General features: G+C 35.7%; 2 protein-coding genes across 2 annotated transcripts; both read right to left on the reverse strand.

Moving 5' to 3' along the window:
- Positions 1-5,258: 5,258 nt before the first annotated feature.
- LOC132546496 (uncharacterized) lies at positions 5,259-6,248 on the reverse strand. The gene has a single exon (XM_060210214.1). It carries the CDS (start codon positions 6,246-6,248, stop codon positions 5,259-5,261), a length of 990 nt encoding a protein of 329 aa, XP_060066197.1.
- Positions 6,249-12,761: 6,513 nt separating this feature from the next.
- On the reverse strand, positions 12,762-26,006 carry LOC132546512 (uncharacterized). The gene is made up of 10 exons (XM_060210230.1): positions 25,771-26,006; positions 24,988-25,112; positions 24,610-24,775; positions 24,153-24,251; positions 23,417-23,788; positions 22,704-22,752; positions 20,390-20,503; positions 17,329-17,340; positions 16,559-16,570; positions 12,762-13,174 (listed from the first exon to the last, which is right to left on the reverse strand). Exons 1-10 carry the CDS (start codon positions 25,973-25,975, stop codon positions 12,889-12,891), a joined length of 1,440 nt encoding a protein of 479 aa, XP_060066213.1. The 5' UTR covers positions 25,976-26,006; the 3' UTR covers positions 12,762-12,888.
- Between the last annotated feature and the right edge of the window lie 227 nt (positions 26,007-26,233).

Genomic DNA, 26,233 nt, shown 5'->3' on the forward strand with positions numbered 1-26,233 from the left:
TACTGTACACAGAATGTTGTCTATATCACAGTAAACTTAGTATACTGTAACTGTACTGTACACAGAATGCTGTCTATATCACAGTAAACTTAGTATACTGTAACTGTACTGTACACAGAATGCTGTCTATATCACAGTAAACTTAGTATACTGTAACTGTACTGTACACAGAATGCTGTCTCTATCACAGTTAACTTAGTATACTGTAACTGTACTGTACACAGAATGTCTACATCACAGTAAACTTAGTATACTGCAACTGTACTGTACACAGAATGTTGTCTATATCACAGTAAACTTAGTATACTGTAACTGTACTGTACACAGAATGTCTACATCACAGTAAACTTAGTATACTGTAACTGTACTGTACACAGAATGTCTACATCACAGTAAACTTAGTATACTGTAACTGTACTGTACACAGAATGTCTACATCACAGTAAACTTAGTATACTGTAACTGTACTGTACACAGAATGTCTACATCACAGTAAACTTAGTATACTGCAACTGTACTGTACACAGAATGTTGTCTATATCACAGTAAACTTAGTATACTGTAACTGTACTGTACACAGAATGTCTACATCACAGTAAACTTAGTATACTGTAACTGTACTGTACACAGAATGTCTACATCACAGTAAACTTAGTATACTGCAACTGTACTGTACACAGAATGTTGTCTATATCACAGTAAACTTAGTATACTGTAACTGTATTGTACACAGAATGTTGTCTACATCACAGTAAACTTAGTATACTGCAACTGTACTGTACACAGAATGTTGTCTATATCACAGTAAACTTAGTATACTGTAACTGTACTGTACACAGAATGCTGTCTATATCACAGTAAACTTAGTATACTGTAACTGTACTGTACACAGAATGTCTACATCACAGTAAACTTAGTATACTGCAACTGTACTGTACACAGAATGTTGTCTATATCACAGTAAACTTAGTATACTGTAACTGTACTGTACACAGAATGCTGTCTATATCACAGTAAACTTAGTATACTGTAACTGTACTGTACACAGAATGTCTACATCACAGTAAACTTAGTATACTGCAACTGTACTGTACACAGAATGTTGTCTATATCACAGTAAACTTAGTATACTGTAACTGTATTGTACACAGAATGTTGTCTATATCACAGTAAACTTAGTATACTGTAACTGTACTGTACACAGAATGCTGTCTATATCACAGTAAACTTAGTATACTGTAACTGTACTGTACACAGAATGTCTACATCACAGTAAACTTAGTATACTGCAACTGTACTGTACACAGAATGTTGTCTATATCACAGTAAACTTAGTATACTGTAACTGTATTGTACACAGAATGTTGTCTACATCACAGTAAACTTAGTATACTGCAACTGTACTGTACACAGAATGTTGTCTATATCACAGTAAACTTAGTATACTGTAATGTACTGTACACAGAATGCTGTCTATATCACAGTAAACTTAGTATACTGTAACTGTACTGTACACAGAATGTCTACATCACAGTAAACTTAGTATACTGCAACTGTACTGTACACAGAATGTTGTCTATATCACAGTAAACTTAGTATACTGTAACTGTATTGTACACAGAATGTTGTCTACATCACAGTAAACTTAGTATACTGCAACTGTACTGTACACAGAATGTTGTCTATATCACAGTAAACTTAGTATACTGTAACTGTACTGTACACAGAATGCTGTCTATATCACAGTAAACTTAGTATACTGTAACTGTACTGTACACAGAATGCTGTCTCTATCACAGTTAACTTAGTATACTGTAACTGTACTGTACACAGAATGCTGTCTATATCACAGTAAACTTAGTATACTGTAACTGTACTGTACACAGAATGTCTACATCACAGTAAACTTAGTATACTGTAACTGTATTGTACACAGAATGTTGTCTACATCACAGTAAACTTAGTATACTGTAACTGTACTGTACACAGAATGCTGTCTACATCACAGTAAACTTAGTATACTGTAACTGTACTGTACACAGAATGTTGTCTATATCATATTATTTGAGTTAATAACAAACTTACACGGGATTATTTCCGCGAATATCTTTTAGACTATTTCATGAGGGTATATATTTCGGGAATCTTACGGTCTTTGGTAATTTTGTAAAATGTTTCTACCATTCATATTAACGGTTTGAATTACTCTCCTCCTCTGCCGTGTGTCTCTACTTATTCGGACTAAAAATAAGTAATCTAACTCACCAGCTAATGAATCCTATGTTATCAGGTGCAATCCTTTGTTTTGTAGAAGTCAATAAATCGATTAACCTCCTGTGGAGACATTTTGATTCAGTGTTTCCCTTTTTATTCTCTTACACAGAACCTGCATCATCATAAAACGCCATTTATACGGCCCCTATATAAATTTGTGTAAAGACGGGGATTTTAAGCACTGATCAGGGAACAGTTGAGGAAGCCTACTACATCATACATGTGACAAAATATCTCGATTGAGAAGAAAATATTTCAATGACATTGCAACTTGGCTTGGAATTCGTATGACATTACATCATGACATTACGATTTCAGTGGGGCGTTACAGCAATGCGTCACTGTAGTGAATTCCATTGGACGTAAAGTGAGGTGTCACTGTAGTGAATTTAATGCGTCATTACAGCAAGGTGTCACTCTAGAGATTAAATGAGTCATTACAGTGATGTGTCACTCTAGTGAATCTAATGCGTCATTACAGCAAGGTGTCAATGTAGTGAATTTAATGCGTCATTACAGTGAGGTGTCACTGTAGCGAATTTAATGCGTCATTACAGTGAGGTGTCACTGTAGTGAATTTAATGCGTCATTACAGTGAGGTGTCACTGTAGTGAATTTAATGCGACATTACCGCGAGGTGTCAATGTAGTGAATATAACGCGTCATTACAGTGAGGTGTCACTGTAGTGAATTAAATGCGACATTACCGCGAGGTGTTACTGTAGTGAATTTAATGCGACATTACCGCGAGGTGTCACTGTAGTGAATATAATGCGACATTACCGCGAGGTGTCACTATAGTGAATCTAATGCGACATTACCGCGAGGTGTCACTGTAGTGAATCTAATGCGTCATTACCGCGAGGTGTCACTGTAGTGAATTTAATGCGACAATACAGTGAGGTGTCACTGTAGTGAATTTAATGCGTCATTACAGTTAGGTGTTACTGTAGTGAATCTAATGCGACATTACTGCGAGGTGTCACTGTAGTGAATTTAATGCGTCATTACAGTTAGGTGTTACTCTAGTGAATCTAATGCGACATTACTGCGAGGTGTTCCTGTAGTGAATCTAATGCGACATTACCGCGAGGTGTCACTGTAGTGAATTTAATGCGACATTACCGCGAGGTGTTACTGTAGTGAATATAATCTATCATTACAGTGAGGTGTTACTGTAGTGAATATAATGCGACATTACCGCGAGGTGTTACTGTAGTGAATCTAATGCGACATTACCACGAGGTGTTACTGTAGTAAATATAATGCGCTATTACCGCGAGGTGTTACTGTAGTGAATTTAATGCGACATTACAGTGAGGTGTCACTGTAGTGAATTTAATGCGACATTACATTGAGGTGTCACTGTAGTGAATTTAATGCGACATTACCGCGAGGTGTTACTGTAGTGAATTTAATGTGACATTACAGCGAGGTGTCGTTGTAATTGGATTTCACGTTTCTTTACATAGCAGCGATGTACCACAATAACTCCCTTGGTCTGCGTAACCTTTACTGAAGGTGAGGGATCTGAGAAATGGACCTGTTTGTGATGGCATGATTGTGTCCTTGGGTATGTCGCTTTATCCGAATTGCTCTTGATGGCATGTGACGGCCTTTCGTATGTTGTTCAGTGTGGTTCTACCATTTACTACAAGGAGACCCCGTCTCAAAATGATTCTGGCTGTTGATAGGACGATAAACCAAGTAAACGAACAATTTTAACAGAGTTATCACTTCGGGTTGTCATCAGTGGACAAGGTATTGGCAAAGATCACAAGACTAGTGGCTTGTTTTTCTCTTGACATACTGTCTATAAAGATTTGAAAATAACATGTAGGCAGGCTGAAGTGTTTAAAACAGTATCCACGCTTCGTTCATTGATTTTAAACATGACGGTTTTCTAGGACAAACATTTCAAGCAGTGCAAATGCCTCCCTTTTTGTTCAATTGGTTTCAGCATGTCACCTAATGGACGTGTGAGGGATGGTTTTTGTGTTCTAATGTTGTTCGAAATGGCAGAGAACTACTTCGCTCTGCTAACCACGATCTGATATGCTTTAAAGCATTGGTATATGCCACATTGTAATTGTGTTACTGTCGGACTTTTCTACAAATGTACCTCTATAAAAGTAAGAAAAATGCAGGTCTTTTGTCGAGTCTAAGGGCGTTAGCAAGATATGTACACATACATCTATCAAAGGCAACGAATTCCCAACCCACGATCCAAATATATGCATCATAGTGACATAATACACATGATGGACCTTGGGTTGGGAATTCGTGACAATCCCTGTGGTATATGTTAGTCAATTGTAATTTTTCCAAAACAAAGAGAAAATTGATTTAGCTATCTTCTCTTATCTCAGACACAGATACAGATAATTCCATAACATGTAAAACATAGCTGTTTTACTGATCAGTATATCACATGTTGGTCAGTATATCACATGTTGGTCAGTATATCACATGTTGGTCAGTATATCACATGTTGGTCAGTATATCACATGTTGGTCAGTATATCACATGTTGGTCAGTATATCACATGTTGGTCAGTGTTGGTCAATATATCACATGTTGGTCAGTGTTGGTCAATATATCACATGTTGGTCAGTATATCACATGTTGGGCTTAGCAGGGTCTCACTTAACAAAACTCTCTCCCCTACCCTTGCCTACAACTTCCCCTCACCAGACATTTTTTGTTTTGTTTATGTGTTTAGAATAACGAATCGTGGTAATTTGAAAAAAAAAGTGAAAAAGCTAATAAGTAAAAAAAAAAAAAAAAACGGAAAGCTTTATTTGACCAAACGATTGGTCAAGTAAATTCCCCTGCCCAACTCTAGACATATTTGTTTTGTTGTTTACGTGTTTAAAAAATGAACCGGAGTAATTTGAAAAAAAAAATGTTGAAAAAAGTTGATTAGTAAGAAAAAAATGAATTGCTTCACTGTACCAAAGTGAAGTCTCATGCCCTATCATCAATCAAAGATTAGGCGAAATAATATCAGTTGAAAAAAAAATATATATATAAAACGGCTTCACTTCAACATTATGGTATTTGACCCGGTTCACTTCAACATTATGGTATTTGACCCGGTTCACTTCAACATTATGGTATTTGTCCTGGTTCACTTCAACATTATGGTATTTGCCCCGGTTCACTTCAACATTATGGTATTTGACCCGGTTCACTTCAACATTATGGTATTTGCCCCGGTTCACTTCAACATTATGGTATTTGCCCCGGTTCACCTCAACATTATGGTATTTGACCCGGTTCACTTCAACATTATGGTATTTGACCCGGTTCACTTCAACATTATGGTATTTGACTCGGTTCACTTCAACATCATGGTATTTGCCCTGGTTCACTTCAACATTATGGTATTTGACCCAGTTCACTTCAACATTATGGTATTTGACCCGGTTCACTTCAACATTATGGTATTTGACCCGGTTCACTTCAACATTATGGTATTTGACCCGGTTCACTTCAACATTATGGTATTTGACCCGGTTCACTGCAACATTATGGTATTTGACCCGGTTCACTTCAACATTATGGTATTTGCCCCGGTTCATCTCAACATTATGGTATTTGACCCGGTTCATCTCAACATTATGGTATTTGACCCGGTTCACTGCAACATTATGGTATTTGACCCGGTTCACTTCAACATTATGGTATTTGACCCTGTTCACTTCAACATTATGGTATTTGACCCGGTTCACTTCAACATTATGGTATTTGACCCAGTTCACTTCAACATTATGGTATTTGCCCCGGTTCACCTCAACATTATGGTATTTGACCCGGTTCACTGCAACATTATGGTATTTGCCCTGGTTCACTTCAACATTATGGTATTTGCCCCGGTTCACTTCAACATTATGGTATTTGACCCTGTTCACTTCAACATTATGGTATTTGACCCGGTTCACTTCAACATTATGGTATTTGCCCCGGTTCATTTCACCATGATTCAAAATACCATGCTACACCGGACTGTAATTAGTGTCTTTGGTAATGGTGACGCAGCTGAATTTCTAAGTCGAAGCTCTGAGTTAATAAAGAAATAAAAAAGAAAGAAAGAAAAACACACACAAACTGGAATGTCGTAAAAATAGGAAACTATAAGTTCTAACAAGGTTATCGATGCAAATAAACTTGTTTTGTTGTGGACACGATGAGGGAATAACGTTTTAATTCACACACCGCATCCACGGGGGATGTGTTTCTACTACTTTTATAAACACTTCCATTCTGTCTCTAACATGAGCATAATAGGTCAAAATGTAGACAGCAATTACAGCATAAAAATGTGAGTATTGACATCAAATTTCGTGTCAGAAACAGAAATATTTTCGGTCTACGTGAGGGTATGAGCGCAGGTTTGCGATAGGGTGTATATGTTGTAATTAAACTTTAAGTGTGTTGAGTGCTAGACATGCTGGTCCCGGTTGTTCAAAGGCTGGTTAGAGATAACCCGTAGATAGTGACAAATTCAAAGTGTTGCTACTGAAGAAACAAGGGCGTTAAAAGTAAACAACATCCAGAATATATCTATCTGTCATGTCCCAACAAATCTATAGCCGTAAAATGATAGATAATGTTCCTGATTTTGTTTCATACATATTGATTTTTTTAACTAACTGGTATTTCACTTACCAGGGCCAGGAGGTCATAACAACATATTAACTTAATTAAAAAAAAAAAACTTCTTATTTGAGCTATTCTTCATCATTAGCAACTGCGTTATACTGCACCAAAAGCTGTCAGAAGGCTAGCGATATCTACAATTAGCACTGTGTAGGAAGCTGTGCCGAGTAATTCTCGTCTATTTTCCCATTCAATTTCTTTTCACAATGAAACGCTTAATAGACGAAAGTCTCCTTTGACAGCTGAGGGGTAGCAGGGAACAGTTAATTTGCCTTTTCTTTGTTTGAAATATACAAGCATAACAGATTGGTTGTGAAAAATTTAACCTTACATATATGTCTATAAACTATGTACACAAACAAAAATCCCCTGATTGCTGACTTTTGATAACCATCGTTACCAACTCAAAAAATGCAAAAATATAACTAATTTCAACCCAAAACTACACCTTCATAGGAGGAATTTATTTCCGGACACCTGTCTAATAATTAACGACGCTGTCACAGTAACATATCACTCACGTTTCAATTGACCCCCAACCCGGAACGGCTTCACAACAGAAACGTGCGAGGACACTACGAAAATTTCACTTCCTATGAAGCTAGTTTTTCGTGCGTTGACACAGATTCGAGACTGCCCACATAGTAATCTCCAACACAGCGCAAGTATATTTTTCTGAAGCCCTACATTGTCCACTTCAAAATAACTAACCAATTTCAGTGAGGATTTATCTATATATTCATTATGCTATATATTCATAATATTATCCGAGGCATAACAAAAAAATTAAGAGGTAACAATATAAAACATAAAAAATGTAGATAGATCTCAACAACAAGAAGGACATCGCCCTTTGGTATTTTTCATACTTAAATTCTGTCCGGGGCATTTCACTACAACTATAAGAGGTATCAACATGAAACTTCACAGGTAGATAGATCTCGACAAGAATTAAAGAAGGTTAGTGCACAAGATCCATCACTCTCTTTTACATAATTAAGGTGTTACTGCCCTTTGCTATTTTTAGTACTTAAATTTTGTCCTATTCGATGAGCATAACCTGTCTCTGACGGCCCTTGTTTGTTTATTTATCTGTTTATTTCAAGTCTTTATAATCTCAGTCAACAGTACAACCAAGCACCTGATCTACAATATAACCCAGCTTCTGATCTACAGTACAAGTCAGCTACTAGTCAACAGTACAACTCCGTACTTGATTAGTACAGCCCAGCACCTGATCAACAGTACAACCCAGCACCTGATCTACAGTACAACCCAGCACCAGATCTACAGTACAACCCACCATCTGATCTACAGTACAGACCAGCACCTGATCTACAGTTCAACCCAGCACCTGATCTACAGTACAACCCACCACCTGATCTACAGTGCAACCCAGCACCTGATCTACAGTACAACCCAGCACCTGATCTACAGTACAACCCACCACCTGATCTACAGTACAACCCATCACCTGATCTACAGTACAACCCATCGCTTGATCTGCAGTATAATCCAGCACCTGATCTACAGTACAACCCATCGCTTGATCTGCAGTATAATCCATCACCTGCACTTAATTAAAAGAACCGGCCTTATATCTAGTAATTACTGTACCTATATCACACCATTACCTTATTAAAGTAGGCTGACTATTATCTTATCTTGTCTGCCCTTATAGGCATTCATTAATAAAGTGTCTGCTCAATTTCAGCACCAGTTTTTATAACGCGAGTATCTGGATAGCACTATTTTTTCAAAGATAACTTACTCAAACAAGAAACCGAGCGAAGCAGATGTTCGTCATTTTCTATACAGTCACTGTCTGGACTAGGAAAGTTCGTCCGTGATGTTTTTAGTCGTCTGATTCGGTTCCTGTCACGATGTAGCCCTCGGACACTAAAAAGAAGAATCTTGACACACCCAGTCGAGACAACAACACACACCGCGAGCAGCAGTCAAATCACATCCAACACTACAAAAACATCTTTGCCGCAGATGAATTATGCACGCGAAGATCCGGTGAAACTAACACTGTATATCCCCAATGTAATTCTATTTAAAGACATATATTTTCATTTGTGTCTAAATAATTAAGTATTAGCGAGAGAGCATCGATTACCCTTGTATACACTAAAACTGTCCTGCTATATAGGCGAGATCCCCGGAGTTTAGTATAGAAGTGTCTAATCATACCAAAGATGAATCTTTAGTTAACACCTGAGGTTCCGTAACATAATCAAAACGTAATTATTTCTTGAAGTATTTTATATGACCTGATGAATCTCGTCACTTTACCAGAAGACACGTACGTTTTTAAACTGTATTGTTTTTAAGAATTATGTAAGACGAATGTGAAATACACAGAGTAAAAGAGATGATGAACGTTATTTCCAAAACGCCTTTAAAACCTTACAAATTCTCATCCCCTTCCTTGATATTAGAGTCCCTACAACTCTTGTAACAGAGGCTTATAAGAGTTTAGAAATGAAGCATCGTATGTCACGCTAGAATAAACAACAAAATATGAAAATAATATTTTGAAGCGTTTAATAAATAAATATATAGTTCTAAAATTGAGATAATTCAACAATCTAATAACAATATGTAACTTAAAGTGTCAACGTAATCAGATTGACAAACATAGATATGTATGCTTCCATTTATTAATACTACTAGTGTCTGTACAGCGGATCTGTCCTCTAACACTAACTGGGTGTCTGTGTGCAGCGGATCTGTCCACTAACTGGGTGTCTGTGTACAGCGGATCTGTCCACTAACTGGGTGTCTGTGTACAGCGGATCTGTCCACTAACACTGACTGGGTGTCTGTGTACAGCGGATCTGTCCACTAACTGGGTGTCTGTGTACAGCGGATCTGTCCACTAACACTGACTGGGTGTCTGTACAGCGGATCTGTCCACTAACACGGTGTCTGTGTACAGCAGATCTGTCCATTGACACTGACTGGGTGTATGTGTACAGCGGATCTGTCCACTAACACGGTGTCTGTGTACAGCAGATCTGTCCATTGACACTGACTGGGTGTCTGTACAGCGGATCTGTCCACTAACACGGTGTCTGTGTACAGCAGATCTGTCCATTGACACTGACTGGGTGTCTGTACAGCGGATCTGTCCACTAACACGGTGTCTGTGTACAGCAGATCTGTCCATTGACACTAACTGGGTGTCTGTGTACAGCGGATCTGTCCACTAACACGGTGTCTGTGTACAGCAGATCTGTCCATTGACACTGACTGGGTGTCTGTACAGCGGATCTGTCCACTAACACGGTGTCTGTACCGCAGATCTGTCCATTGACACTTACTGGGTGTCTGTGTACAGCGGATCTGTCCACTAACACAAACTGGGTGTCTGTGTACAGCAGATCTGTCCACTAACACAAACTGGGTGTCTGTGTACAGTAGATATCTCCACTGAGACTCTACCCAGACACGGTTACCGATCCATCTTTATCTATTTCATAAAAGATTAATGCTAAATTCTGACAATTTTCGTCATATCTCTTTCACTAATTATTACAAAAAACAGTCAGTCCCTTTATAGACTTTAAAATGACTAAAATACACATAACTGTTAAAAAAGGTGAAAATAATGTTCATAGGAAGTAACCATAACTTGCAATATACAAAATTTACAATTAACTAAATCAGAGATAATTATTTATACCTAGAAATGGTCCTCCAATGTACTGCACGAGATTCGCCTACAGCATTTATCACCGTAAAAAAGAACTTGACGTTAATCATCTTGAAATACCAATAACCCAGATTAAAAAATCTAGGACCACACCACGTGATGTTAATTCTTATTTCAAACCTACGAATATGCCTTTAGCCAATTTTGTAGCAGTTTGGAAATGACTTCAAATAATCATTTCGATTCCACGACTTCTGGCAATGAGCTATTTACATCGCAACTACCACTCAACTGAGACCACGAGTCTATCGATATAATTTGTTTTACCAGGCAAATATATCGATAATACGGTCACGTTAAGATCCAACGTCTTGTACAGAATACATTGATGCAAAGACCGTATTATGAACATCTTATATAGAATTCAACAATGTATGAAGTAAATATTTGTAACACTACAGGAAATAAAGCAATACAAACAAACTACAAACAGAAAACACATCTTCATGTCAGACAAATAATTTGATTAAAACAGCACACACTTGATTCAGAAGCTTAAGTTCTATACATAATATTGCATTTGATCTGAGTGTAGCATTGATGAAGGTTCGTCATTTGAGATAAATGATTTAATACCATTAAATCTGACAAGTTATCGGAACTACAGCACTTTAATCACATACTGTATAACAGGTTTTTTCGCGTGCATCAAATTTCCCATTTTCCCCGATATTCGGCAATAACGAAAGTGAACTTTACAATGGCGGAATGTTTCGCCAGACACAGACTAATGTTCATAAACATGTAGCATAAATGACAATAGAGTTAAATCATAGCCAACTGACCGTGACATCAACACAATACAAACTGACTTTTGGTGATACGTGTAACTGTTTATACACACTAAGTGTCGTTGAATCCACCTCCTCATGTTTTGCTGTTACCTACCAGAGAATCGCGAATAACTGGTATCCAAACAGTATACACGTGTCAATTGATTATCATACAAAATTGCATTATTTAGGAATCGCGGAAAAAACCCAAAAAAAGGTGTACGGTACATGGACGGCGCATTTCAAAACATATATTTTCGTAGTTCTTGTCTAGTTTATGTATATTTGGTCTTCCAAACACAAAAGTGGATCTCAAACTCGTTCTTTGGCTTATAACGGTAGGTACGAACACCATTAAAATCCAATACTACACTGGTATAGTAAATCACCAGCTGACATATCACATAGCATAATAATTTACTTAACATAATATACATAATGACTGACCACGTCGGACACTGGCAGTTCTCTTAAAAAAGATATAATTATACAAAATGTCGGTTGACACATAATACATGCAAAAAGTCCATGCAAAATGGTAATAAATATGAAAGATAGAAATTAAGAAAATGTGACTAGTTTGATTGAAGTGATAATACACAAGACTAACAGGGTCAATCAACAGATATTTATAATTATGAAACGTCCGTATTTGATATTTCCTCCAGCAGGACATACTTTTACTTCTTATATAACGTCCGTATTTTATATTTCCTCCAGCAGGACAGACATTTTTACTTATTATAAAACGTCCGTATTTTATATTTCCTCCAGCAGGACATATTTTTACTTGTTATAAAACGTCCGCATTTTATATTTCCTCCAGCAGGACAGACATTTTTACTTATTATAAAACGTCCGTATCTTATATTTCCTCCAACAGGACAGATTTTTACTTATCATAAAACGTCCTCCAGCAGCAGTGGTTCTTTGATAAAAGGAGATTAATTAGATCAAGAGAAAACATCAATAAACAATGACATATGTACTGATAGTTACAAGTCGTCATGACCTTCGTGTTTCAACTCCAACAGGATTTTACCGAGAGATGCAGGGACATTCCGAAAAGACTTACAATGTACTTTTCATAGAGAAATTAGCGGCATTTTAGTTTTCATATTTCATTCAATTTTAGAACATCTGTGTCGTAAATGACTTAGCCCAGGAATTCGGCTCACTGTCAAAGATTGACAGAAAGTGTCAATATTTTTCATTTAATACATAATTGATATTTTTAAAATCTGACCACATTTCACATATTTGCTTCTTACAGGTTTAAGAAAACAGAACAGTATAGAGTGACTAGAAAAATCATTGGAACAGCTGTCATTCCCTGGTGTAAATTCTACGACGCAATTAAATATGTGGTAGGAGTTTGAGTCGACGCTTTCTATTCATTAATCCTACACAAGATTTTTGTGCGGTTAGTAAAAACGAGCACCCCTGCTATTTTTCGGTCTAATATGTCGAGACCGGCATTTTTGAGTTAGGTCTGCCAGTACTTTTCCCCAGTCCTAGTTCATTCTCTTTGAGGTTAAGCCAGTCTTCGTACGTGTCACCAGTCTTTGTTTTTCCAAGAGACCGCAGATACGACCGAAGGTAGCCGGGACCTTTGTCAACGTGTACCGGTGGTGCAGGGTCTTTGTTTGGGCGAGGCGGTAAGCTATCTGATGTGTTTTTTTCTTTCTCTCGCTGTGCTAACCACGTTTCATAGGACTGACTCTTCTCAGCCTCCATCCGCTTCCTTGAAAAGTTAAATAAACGAATTGGAATTTAAAGATAACAATACTATTCATGTCTTTTTTTTCTTTGAAACAATCAAACCAACACAAAGATACCAAGAATCAGATGACCTAACATAACTTTAGTCGTTTCGACAAGTATTTCAAAGTTTTATCACCTGGGCAACTTTTGAATTGCAAATAAATTAAAAAAAAAACAATACTTCAATGTTATGTCAAGTGGTTCTGTCGTCACTACCCAAACTCTCATTTTGAGAACCTTGCATTACTTGATTTAACATAAAATTTCGTATTCGTATTCACCTTTTCTCTCGTTCATTGATAATGAATTTCAGTTCGTTGTTTATATAGCAGTGTTCTGTTAAGTCAAAGCTAGCAAAAAAATTATTTCAAGATTCACCCCCAACCCCCTCAAACAGGATACGTTTTATAATTGCTTTAGAATAGGCCTGTAGTTTGAGGCTAGTAACATCAAACTTTGACATGAAAGTCTACAAGAATTTGTCGGGTAATATCTAACATCTGGTGATCCAAGAATTCCGGAACAAAATTGCAATGTTGTTTTCAGATAAATCTTGTCCAATATCTATTGTGATAAGTTCATAATATACTTTATTATTTTAATGAGTAACAGTTCCTGTAAACAGCAACTTAAAACAAACACAGACAGTAATCTAAGTACTTCGTCGCTCCTAACGAAATCAAACACATTGATGTAAACCATTTTGTATATAATTTAACACGCTCATTATAATTAGCTAGTTGGTTAGTTTTAGAGGTAAAACATTATATACAAATGTAAGCATTAAGTATACACACCAGTCTGCAAAGGAAAAAAAACACGACTAAGAATGATATCACACTTATTTCTTTCTGTTGTAGCATTGACACACAACTCTGAAAGCTCTTTCTATCATGATATATACGCTTGAAATACAAAAAAATATTAGTATTTGCATATATCAAAACGTTACCAAGCAGTTGACAGATTTGTCTGTAGCATATTACTATAGAACACACAGTATGTTCAAGAAACCTACCTGGAAATATGAAATTACGTTCAGAAAGGATATATCAGTATGTAGGAGTTCTATCGAATTGATAAGGGGAATTGATTATAAGCTTTGTACTTGGAATCCCTTACTTAACATTACAAATAACTTTGTTGATAATTATGTAAATCAATATGGAATATTATGGAATTTATTGACATCTGACATTAAGTGTGTATCTCCCCATCTGATTTCTGACGTTGATTTCGACTAATCTTGCTTTTCCCTTGTCACCTCCTAAACATCGACAACTTAAGTCCTTAACATCACTGACTAGTCTTAGAAGGACAAAACAGCTGTATGATACATTTTAATTTTAAATCTGTATAGAAATGTGTTATTCCCTTGTGTCTTCTACACAGTCCTCTCACGGTAAAAACTGAATGTGTCCTGTGTGTGTTTACCAACATTCTACATTAATCTGATAATTTACATTTACCTGTCTGAAATCACGTTAACATCAACCTTATCAGTATCATGTCTGATGCTTTTTTATTTGCTGTAGATTAAGATCCACGCGTTCAATATTGCGGTATCTCGAGGATTAACAATGCATCATGATAATGTTGTCTAACACGTCAGTCCGTCACAACACATGACAACACAAAAACTACACAACCACATACTACACGAACGAAACAATACTAATACATATTCCATTGTTTTTACGACATACAAGATGTATTTTATCATTTAACTATATAATACACACAGAAATTTATATTATTGTTTTTAATTACCGAACCAAAAATACACGAAGGTATTGTTGGCAAAGACACAAATACATTGTTTACACAAACGTACACCTAAATGTATTACATTGTTTACGCAAACGCACACCTAAATGTATTACATTGTTTACACAAACGCACACGTGATAGTATCACATTGTTTACAAAAAACATGGAAGTGTATTACATTGTCCACACAAACGCGTACGGGAATGTATTACCTTGTTTACAAAAGCACACATAGAAGTGAATTACATGGTCTTTACACTAACGAATACGGGAATGTATTACATTGTTTACACAAACACACACGTAAGTGTATTACATTATTTACACAAACGCACACGGGACTGTATTACATTGTTCACAAAAAACACACGTAAGTGTATTACACTGTTTACACATATACACATGGGAGTGTTTAAATCTGTTTACACCAACAAAGACGCAGGAATGTGTATTTTAAAATACTTTATACTAATGGATGATACACTTAGAGGTTAACAATCAGCACAACATTGTACTATATGTAACAGTCGGTGGACACAGAGTGAGGTGTAGATGGGGACGGACTGGGTACAACTTCAAAGGATTCTAGGAATATATGGACACAGAAAAAGTGAAGAGAGAATAAATCGTGTCGGGAGTTTGCTTTTACTAATACCACAGGTGACAATATCAATGTTGTCCAAGCAGCGGTTGCAAACTTTATTTCAAGAAAAAATCTTGTCGTATATGACTGATTCTCTGAGAATTTTTTGTTTTTAGTTTTTAGCAAAATAGTTTCCAACATGACTCTTGGTTTCATATCTTATATAAAAATATCATGTAAACGTTTTTGCTGTATACTTATATGACATAATTGTTTATCCTTAACATGAAATAGTATTACATATGTATATGTTATAACAAATGTTCAGTAAGGAAAGAAATAGCCTATAAAACCAAAAACGTCATGCAATGCTCGCGACTACATTAACTACTAACACACTGGATTGTAATTTAATTAAGATCAGATTACTCTCTCTGCTGCATCACGTGTTTTTCTGTTTCAATTGTAGAAGACACTCTCTAAGATCAGTTCACCCAGACCAACGTCCAAAGACAGCATGTTACCACTGATCTTTGAGAAATATCTTCAATAGCTAGTTCAAACAAAATATCAACATGTCCGATTTCATTTAGTATTACAACAGATATATTACACCTTACCATAGGGGTGTCTGATTAACATCGTTCGGAATCTCTTTTCTATAAAACGTTCAGTGCTAATGGCAATATTTCATTCGTCTGAATGTTGAATCAACATCAGTAATTTATTTAAATATTTATCAAAATTAAAATACCTTCACCTAATATATGTTAATTTGCCACTAACAGTATTCGTTTAGAGATCATATGTTCAGATTTTTCAGAAAGTATTGTGTAGAATCATTTCTGTTGGAATCATAATACTGATAATTTTGACCGGCAAAACGTTTAATACGTAATGTTCGTTATGTAACAAAACAGAATGGAATGCAGGAGAGTTTGTAATCAACGTTTTAATTAAATTGCCTTGATTGGTATATCGTGTGTGTCACTCAATCACTCATATACTTACTCGAAATCTTTTCTGAATGGCAAACACAAATGGTTGATAAGTTTAAAAGACTTTCTATAACGTTGTACAAGAGAGAACTACTATAAAAGACACCGAGCAGTACTGTGCTAGCAGAAACAAAAAATAAGGTACCTAGCAATGTCGTTAGGTATGGTTCTAGAGTACCCAAGTGCACTCGTGTCATTTTATATACCAATACTTAATGTTCTATTCACACAGTAAGGGTATCCACTACAGTTTCCTTTGCCTTCTTTTATTACAGAACGAATGTCAAGTCTACACATTTCATGAAGGACACATCACCCAATGTCACTGACAGATCTTAAAAAGACGAGCGAAAATCGTCATATCTGATGACTTTGTAACAACAGTAGCCTCTTGGTAAAGAATTGATATGAATCACGTAATCATCATAAATGGACGAGCTCATGATGTGGTGAAGGTTTCCCTATAAAGTAACCCTGTAGCTGGCGCCGTGCAGGAGACAATCACAAGAACGTTGTTTTGATATATGCAGTGTTAAAGCTCCCTTCGTCGTTAGGTATGAAGCTGTTGTGCCGAGGCAATCTGTTCGGGCTGTTAGAGCTTTCAAAATACACTCTCGGGTTTACATGGCTGCTCATGTATCACTCAAAGATACTTTCAGTTACACAGCTCGTCATTATGGGTCATCCAATAGGAGAAAACAAATATATATACAGCTAGAAACAGCTTTGTAAGTCACTCGAGATAAAGCTTTCTATATATATGTGTGTATATATAATACTTACTCAAAACGGCTTCTAGGAAAAATAAGAGGGAAAGTTTACATAATGGTTTTGTCTATTCACAACCGAGAAATGGTGATAACTAGTTCATGAGTGTAAGAATTAAAATGTACATTTGGGAATTCTAATAAAGTTATGCAAAGTCTTTTAGTAAGATCTCGCCGTTTGTATTACATTTGTATGATACGTCCATTGGCTGAATCGGTCACAGCTGTTACTATTGTACAGTATATACAGCTGTAATTACAGTACCAAGGCAATCATGTCACAAAATTGTCAGACTGTTACATTCATCAATATTGTGACATTTAAAAAAAACATTAATTTATGTGTACTTATTTGGGATCTATACCATCACAACAGATGTGGTGACATGGAGACAGTGTCTGTTGAAAATCAGTTTACCCAAGGATAGTAACGTCATCACAACGACGGCAACGTGCTTACCAGTTCTAATGTTCAGTCACCTCATTAAAGCAAACGTTTTACAGACCTGGCCCCACTTGTATAAAACATCTCCACTTGAGATTTCCTCAAGTCGAGATTTTCCTCGGCTGATATCTCCTTGAAAATATCTTGTTTGAAAATTCCTCAAGGAATTTCAGGACATCCTAGCCGATGCCTTCCTCCTGTTCCTTGAGAAAATTTTATACAAGCCGTTTTTGAGGAGATATCAGCTGAGGAAAATCTCAAGTTGAGATATTTTATACAAGTGGGGCCTGGCTTGCAGTAGTCTGAGGACGGGAATACAAGCCTTCCTAATGCATAAAGCAGACATACAATACTGAGGCCAAAATTGATGGATAAGGGAAAAAACATTTCAAATACTTTAAAAGAAGAAAACAGAGACCCCTAAGGTTGATAAAAAGAGCCAGTCTCAGATAGAAGATGCAAATTTCTTGAACTAAGCAATGGATAGAATTTATTTCAAACCTCAAACCTTTAATGGTAGCGTCTACCTTTTATTCAATAGAGTGTTATTTAATGGAAGTACTATTCTATACTGGCATATGGTATGTATTCAGTGTACCCCTGTTAATGAAAATGTCCAACACCTAGTGTCCCTCATTGAAACGTTGAAGGGTGATATATTTTTTTCTATTTAAATTCATCATTCAAGTCTTACCGCCTTACATTTCAGGCTTACGTTGTAACAAGTAAGTATTCAGATTTCGAACATACATCTATAAAGTGTTCTTAAAGTTAGATTTTACATTCAACAAGATATGTATGTCAGATCTTGCTACTAACAAGATATCTATGTTAGATCTTACTACTAACAAGACATATATGTTAGATCTTACAGTTTACAAGACATTGATGTTAGATCTTACTACTAACAAGACATTGATGTTAGATCTTACTACTAACAAGATATCTATGTTAGATCTTACCACTAACAAGATATCTATGTTAGATCTTACTACTAACAAGATATCTATGTTAGATCTTACCACTAACAAGACATGTATGTTAGATCTTACTACTAACAAGATATCTATGTTAGATCTTACTACTAACAAGACATGTATGTTAGATCTTACTACTAACAAGATATCTATGTTAGATCTTACCACTAACAAGACATGTATGTTAGATCTTACTACTAACAAGATATCTATGTTAGATCTTACTACTAACAAGATATCTATGTTAGATCTTACCACTAACAAGACATGTATGTTAGATCTTACTACTAACAAGATATCTATGTTAGATCTTACTACTAACAAGATATCTATGTTAGATCTTACTACTAACAAGACATTGATGTTAGATCTTACTACTAACAAGATATCTATGTTAGATCTTACCACTAACAAGATATCTATGTTAGATCTTACTACTAACAAGATATCTATGTTAGATCTTACTACTAACAAGATATCTATGTTAGATCTTACTACTAACAAGATATCTATGTTAGATCTTACTACTAACAAGATATCTATGTTAGATCTTACTACTAACAAGATATCTATGTTAGATCTTACTACTAACAAGATATCTATGTTAGATCTTACTACTAACAAGAATTTTTTGTTAGATCTTAAAGTTTATAAGAAATTGATGTTAGATCTTGATCTAAATGGTAATAAGATAGCTAAGTTAAATTTTACAGTTTACAAGATATCTATCTTAGATTTCATAATCAACAAGATATTTTTGTTATATCTTACAGTTAATAAGATATTGATGTTAGAACATGATCTTACTGCTAATAAGTTATTTAAGTTAGATTTTACAATTAACAAGATATTTATGTTTTGTTATGTATCAATGTCATGTTGTCAAGTTCACCTACCACCTATATAATGTCTATCATTTTACAAATCAATGATTTTGTAATTAGCACTGTATCTATATATAGTAGTTTATTTATTTTCAGCCTGAAGTCTTTAAAATAATCAAGATATTTGTATGAAATATAAAAGTGAACATTTATGTGTAGAGTTTAGAATTATAACACAGTCTATGACCCTGACATTTGATATGATATATAAACAGTGAAAGACCTCCAGACAAGATAGGGATGACTGATATGTAGAGTAATGTGAACAGATTAAATACGTGACTACAATCAGGACTACAGGTAGCAATAGAATTTTGTATTCTTATATGCAATACACCCATAGGAAAAATTAAGTACTGATCATGATGTGTCACAAGAATACGCTGATATCATTAAAGGGACATAACTTCATAAAAGGAGAAATGGGAGCTAAACACCTGATACAGATGCTGACAACACAAGCCAAAATTTTATCAGATAATGATCGATAAGATAGGGATTTTTGCTAAGAAAAAAATCCATAAAAGAAAAGGCATGTGGACATTATTATTCAAACAGCAATGGGTAGAGTATTATAACATCCCTTCTCTCCATCAGCAATAAAAACTCATTATTTTTTTTCACACAAAGAAAAACCTTATACCATTCCTCAGAACCAACAAACTAAAACTCCATATTTCTTGATCACCACCAACCAATACAAGCCCTGTAAAAACCTTTCCCAGTTACTAATCATGATAGATATATGACATTAAGGGATATAGAACTTACTGGTCTTCTTCCTCTAATCTCTTCTTATCCTCTTCTTTTTTCCTGGCATCTATCACCTTCTGTTCTACTGCTGTCTTTTTTCCAAGCCATTCACGAAATGTGATTTTTTTCTTCCTGTTAAGAACAGAGTAAAACATAATCTTTTAAATCAAATCATTTTGTTGTTTTTATATGCTTTAACTGGCTAATTTAATCACATGACAACAGCTTGATAATTAGAAGTAGACTAATCAGGTCAGAAAGATAAAGGAGTCAAACTGAGGGTACTAAGGTGTAAATTTATTGACATCTTACAACTAGCCAAACCTATTCATGAGGACATCAACACATGATGACATGTATGCAACATTTTCTTTAAGTTGGTTGTGATGTATATTAATATATTCAGAAATAAATAATTGATAATCGTATTAAATAGATTTGAGGGGATTCAGGTAATGTTATTTATGTCACATTCTTAGTTCTCAAAAATATGCTTGTATTTGTAACCAAAGTTGGACATATGATATATAAAATATTGATGTTTTCCATTTTTGTGAGCAGTGCTTGAAGGATTTTCTTTCCCATTTCATTCAAAAATCCTTTTCTTTATTTAGGACATCATACACATATTTTCTCGCTTTTTTGGGTTTTTTTTTTTTTTTTTTGTAAATATAAACCATTGTCAAAAATGTGTTTTGGTACAACTTTTATCATTTTTCATGTTAGCAAGCTTTTAGCAACCTAACTTTCACCTCAACATGATTACTAAGGCTTGTTTCAAACAAGTCTTTGTTATTTAATCATATATGAATCTATGGTTATAAAAGGAAAGGCAAATTCAGTAGTAATGACAACATTTTCTTAGGCTGACTCAATGTGTGTTCATAACATAATGAGTGCCATTGTCACATGGTCAGGTTATTTTAACTATACGTGCTAGGAAAATTGAAATTAAAATCAATTAACTATCAAATTTATTAAACAATGTGTTTCAGAGTATTTTTTATATGTTGCAATAAGCAAACAAGGTATTCAATCATGTGGATTTATTTTTGGATTCAAACAAGTTCCATTTAGCATCCATTTATCACACAATTTCAAATCATAAATACCAAATGTATAACCACTATCACACACGAAACTGACAATATTTAAATCACACCAAGATAAAAACTGACAGCTGTCTCAATCTTGGGAATAATTTACATTTCTCTTCCCCAATCCTTGATGTCTCAGTAATACTGATGCTGCCAAAACATCTACAGAGTGCTATATTTGAAGTTACATAATATGCATTACTGCGTGCCATTAAACACGACTGGTAGTAAGCACCAGATGTACCTATGTCTGAATACATCACCAATAGTCCTACGACTGCCCAACATATATCTCACTTTGTATTGATTGTTCAGTTTTAAAAGATTGTTTGGGGAATTTTTCAGCTTTCTTGAATCCTTTCATCTGACAGTGCAGAGTATTGCTGTATGTTTTCATCTGACAATGTCCAAGATGGCAGACCAATATATTTCTCACACTCAGTATTCTTCGATAACCTCAGAATCACAGGTATCATCTACATATCTCCTTCCCTCCCACCCCCCAACCCCCCATCCTCCACCCCAATCTTTTCCTTCAATCACCTCAGACTCATACATATCTCCTCCCCCCCCCACCCACAATCTTTCCTCTCCATCACCACAGAGTCACAGGTATCATTTACATATCTCCTCCCCTCCCACCCCCCACCCTCCCCCCCCCCATCCTCCACCCCAATCTTTTCCTTCAATCACCTCAGACTCATACAATCACCTCAGACTCATACATATCTCCTCCCCCCACCCACAATCTTTCCTCTCCATCACCACAGAGTCCCAAGTATCATTTACATATCCCCCACCCCCAATGAATCTTTCCTCTCCATCACTTCAGAGTCACAGGTATGATTTACATATCCCCCCCCCCCCCCACACACACAATCTTTCCTCTCCATCACCACAGAGTCACAGGTATCATTTACATATCTCCTCTCCAATCTTTTCTTTCGATCACCTCAGAGTCACAGGTATCCTTTACATATTCCTCTCCCCCACCCCCCCCCCCCACCCCTCATCAATCTTCCTCTCCATCACCTCAGAGTCATAGGTATCCTTTACATATCTGTCCCCCCCACCCCCACCACCCATCAATCTTTCCTCTCCATCACCTCAGAGTCACAGGTATCATTTACATATCTCCTCTGAATGTCTCGGGTATCATTTGTCCACTTAACCTCTGTTAATGTTAATATAATGTTTAACTCATTGAAATAAAAGTGAGAACATAAAACACTTACCCTGTCTTCTTTGCTCTTTCCTCACGTATAGCAGGCAGCCTCATCCCCCCTGTATGACCAATGGAAAAAGACATTTTGAAATCATACATCCCATGTTACATCAAAACTTTTAATGAATTGTTAACATTATATTAGTTTTTACTATCAAAATGCTCATTGAATTGTATAGAGACTCAAAAACAATTAAAATCTTGATTAATGAGACACAGGAATGATTGGAAATAATGTCTGAATGTAAATGCCTATTCATTAAAAATATTACTGAAAAATGTAGTCATTTTGGAGCAATCAAATAATAGCACATTATCGCCAAGTAGCAAAATCATATTGGTTACAGATAAACAAACATGATTCTATCTAATATATCACCCAGAATGCATTAATGAGTCAAATGGAATCTATAAACACATTCTGACAATCACACAATTTCTTGTTAAGATATTTATTAGGATTTGAAAAGAATATAATGAAAAGGAATATTACCAAGTACTAGGGTATGGAGGGAATTGCAACTTAATCCACTTTATAAAACCATGTATCTTTACCTTCTGAACATTCTATGATTAAGTCTTTATCATCTATTCAGCAAGGGAAGCCATACAGACCTTGTGATTTCTCTAAATCTTTATACAGAGTATTGGCTATTTGGCACTGATAAAAGTGCGATAGAGTTTGAAATGTATAGGTTCTATGGAGCTAAAGATAATACCTACCCTTTTGAACATAGTCTCCATCAATGTCTATTTCAAAGTCATCATCTGTACCATTTCTATAGCAACCAGGTCTAAATGGATTGGAACTGACTGGTCGTTTTAGAGGTGAACATAAACCACTGCCTTCAAATTCACCCGGTGGTAAAATATTGGTGTAGTAGAGTTGACACTGTCCTCCCTTTAGCCACACAGGGAAAGCTGAGTCAAAATACTGATGAGCCATTCTGTCAGGATCATCACTTTTCTGAATTCGTTTTGCACGTTCTTGCCATCGAAATAAGAACAAATGTCGTTCACAACTTTTATGACCAAATTTTGCTGCTATAGATAAAGCAGTCGCACCATCTTCATCTTCAGCATCTATATCGGCTCCTGAATCGATACAAAAAGACATCACCAATAAAAATAGATAACATGTACTGTCAATATAAAGTGAATTAAACTATCTCGGGAAAAAAAATCCTTCAAATTTTCTTCTATATTCATACATAAGTATTTTTTTTCTCAGAAGTTGAGAAGAGTTGGTTGAGGGGGGGCGGGGGGAGGGGTTGTTGTTTTGTCTATTTTCACATGTACAAAACCTATGTGGATCATTTTGGTTTGTTTTCCTCTTTGAAATTTAGCAAATTCTTATCTATTGTGACAAACTGCAACAGGTAACATCATATATATCACATTACTGACAGCACAACAATGTAAAATGGAAATAACATATTACAGAAATAAGTTCAGATACCCTTTTCAAGAAGCACATCAACTATATGTCCACGGCCCTGAGCAGCAGCCACATGGAGGGCAGTTCTGCCTAAAGGTGTACAGGCATTTACATCAGCACCTGCAAGGTAAAATCCAGGTTAATGTCACTATCACTTACAACTTCTCATTCAACCAGTAAACAACACCTAACAATGGACCATTGTTATATCAAATGGACAAGAAACATGGCATGGCCAATATCGAAACATTTATATTCCATCTGACTATCATAGTAGAAATGATTCATAGCTGGAAGCTTCTGATGTATGTTAATGAATATCTCCTTCACTTCATGGTTATGTAGTAGAAATTTTTTTCTTATTTCAAACATCTTTGTTGAAAACCTTAACTATATCAAATTACATGTAGTATTAATTTGGTAACTATAAGAGCCTTATCACTGTAAATGTTGCCATCCTTTTCATCACAATACTCACCACAATCAATTAATTGTTGAACTAGTTTGTCATGACCCCTGTGAGCTGCTATGAACAGTGCAAGAAAGGCTCGCTCCTCTAACCAGATTTTTCTGGCTCGTTTTGTCATGTAGTCACTCTGTGGAGTTTTATATGTTGTTGGATTTGTGACACCTAAACTGAATACCTGTGCAAAAAGCATGAAATATATCATAAGTGGGTATCACACATTGATATAGACGTAGATATATAGACACAATTTTCTTTGTTGTGAATAGATTGTCAACCGAACAAGTTAATTTTATGGCACTTTTAAAAAATGTATTTTTGGTATTGGTGGTGCAACTTAAATGTCTCTTGAATATCGAAAGTATTAAATCTACTCAGTGTAAGACCTACCCATTCTGCGTCATTTGATGATGCTGCATCTATTAATTCCTTCCACATCGGCCAGACATTTAGATTCAAGGTTGCGTTTGGAACAATGTCATTGGATCGTATGTCAGATCTGTCAAGAAGGTCACCTGAAAAATTCCATTTTAAAATGTAACCCTGTTCAATACTAGCCATAATGTATCATTTGGCTAGAGAGATCTTCTATTGAGTTTGATTGGTTGAGTGCTAGTTAACCAGTGGTCCCTGGTTCGAATTCTAGTGGAGGCATTGAAATAAATAATGACCTTTGTTACAAAAACAGGACCTCAAAATTAATTTTCTTGTTTGTACTGTGTGTCAACTTGGTGAAACAATAACATCATATCAATTAGATTAAACAAAGTACTTAAGCTAAATAAAAAGTCACTTAATGATACCAAAAATAGCAGAGAGCAGGGGTCAAAGAGTAAAGTAGGTAAAAAAATGTGATCATATGAAAGACATTAATTAAGGTTAAATACAAACTGTAAAAGACGCATTTAACATAAATCATAACCACTACAGGTTGATCAATTCAAATAGCAGAGGCACAATATAATTATCCACTGAGTAGGTAGTACTGAAATATAAGACTGATTTCCGACTGATATGATCACAACACATGTTAAGATAAAATCAATGTCACGGTTCATGCATCCTCTATGACAATAACACTGTGGGAATACAGCTCTTTGTACATGTACATCTGTTCGATTAAATATCTAAGAGGCTATCAAACACCAATATTATTTAGATTATTTAACTTACCATCATCTAGATAGCTTATCCTTTGCATGTGGATTGGTATTCCTGTTGCGAATTCCATATATTGCTTCAAGTCTGATATTTTCATGTCACCGCTCATATTTTTCAGGGGAAATATTTCTCCAGTATACAGTCTCACATTTATAGTGAATGCATGTCTCTCCCGGCCTGTCTGGGCGCGACTCTTTGCCCGTAAAGCCATTTTCATAATCTGAATAGTCACCTGTCAAGCACCGTAATGTTAAATTTGTCAACTGTCATAAACTGTCAGTTTCACAATTCACTTTCTCTTTTTTCATCAGATGTAATTTCCTTGATGGTCACTAGATACCACGTCAGACGATATCCGAGGCATTCACAGATGATTTAAATTAACTTTCTACATAACGATATCGCCGTTTCGATTTGTAGCATGAAGAAAATCATTGCGGTTTTGCCGGTTCACTTCTTAACGTCTTCCTCCATA

The sequence above is a fragment of the Ylistrum balloti genome, unplaced genomic scaffold (genome assembly GCF_031769215.1).
Source record: "Ylistrum balloti isolate Yb309-2 unplaced genomic scaffold, AGI_CSIRO_Ybal_v1 Utg369892, whole genome shotgun sequence".
Classification (NCBI taxonomy): Eukaryota; Metazoa; Mollusca; class Bivalvia; order Pectinida; family Pectinidae; genus Ylistrum; species Ylistrum balloti.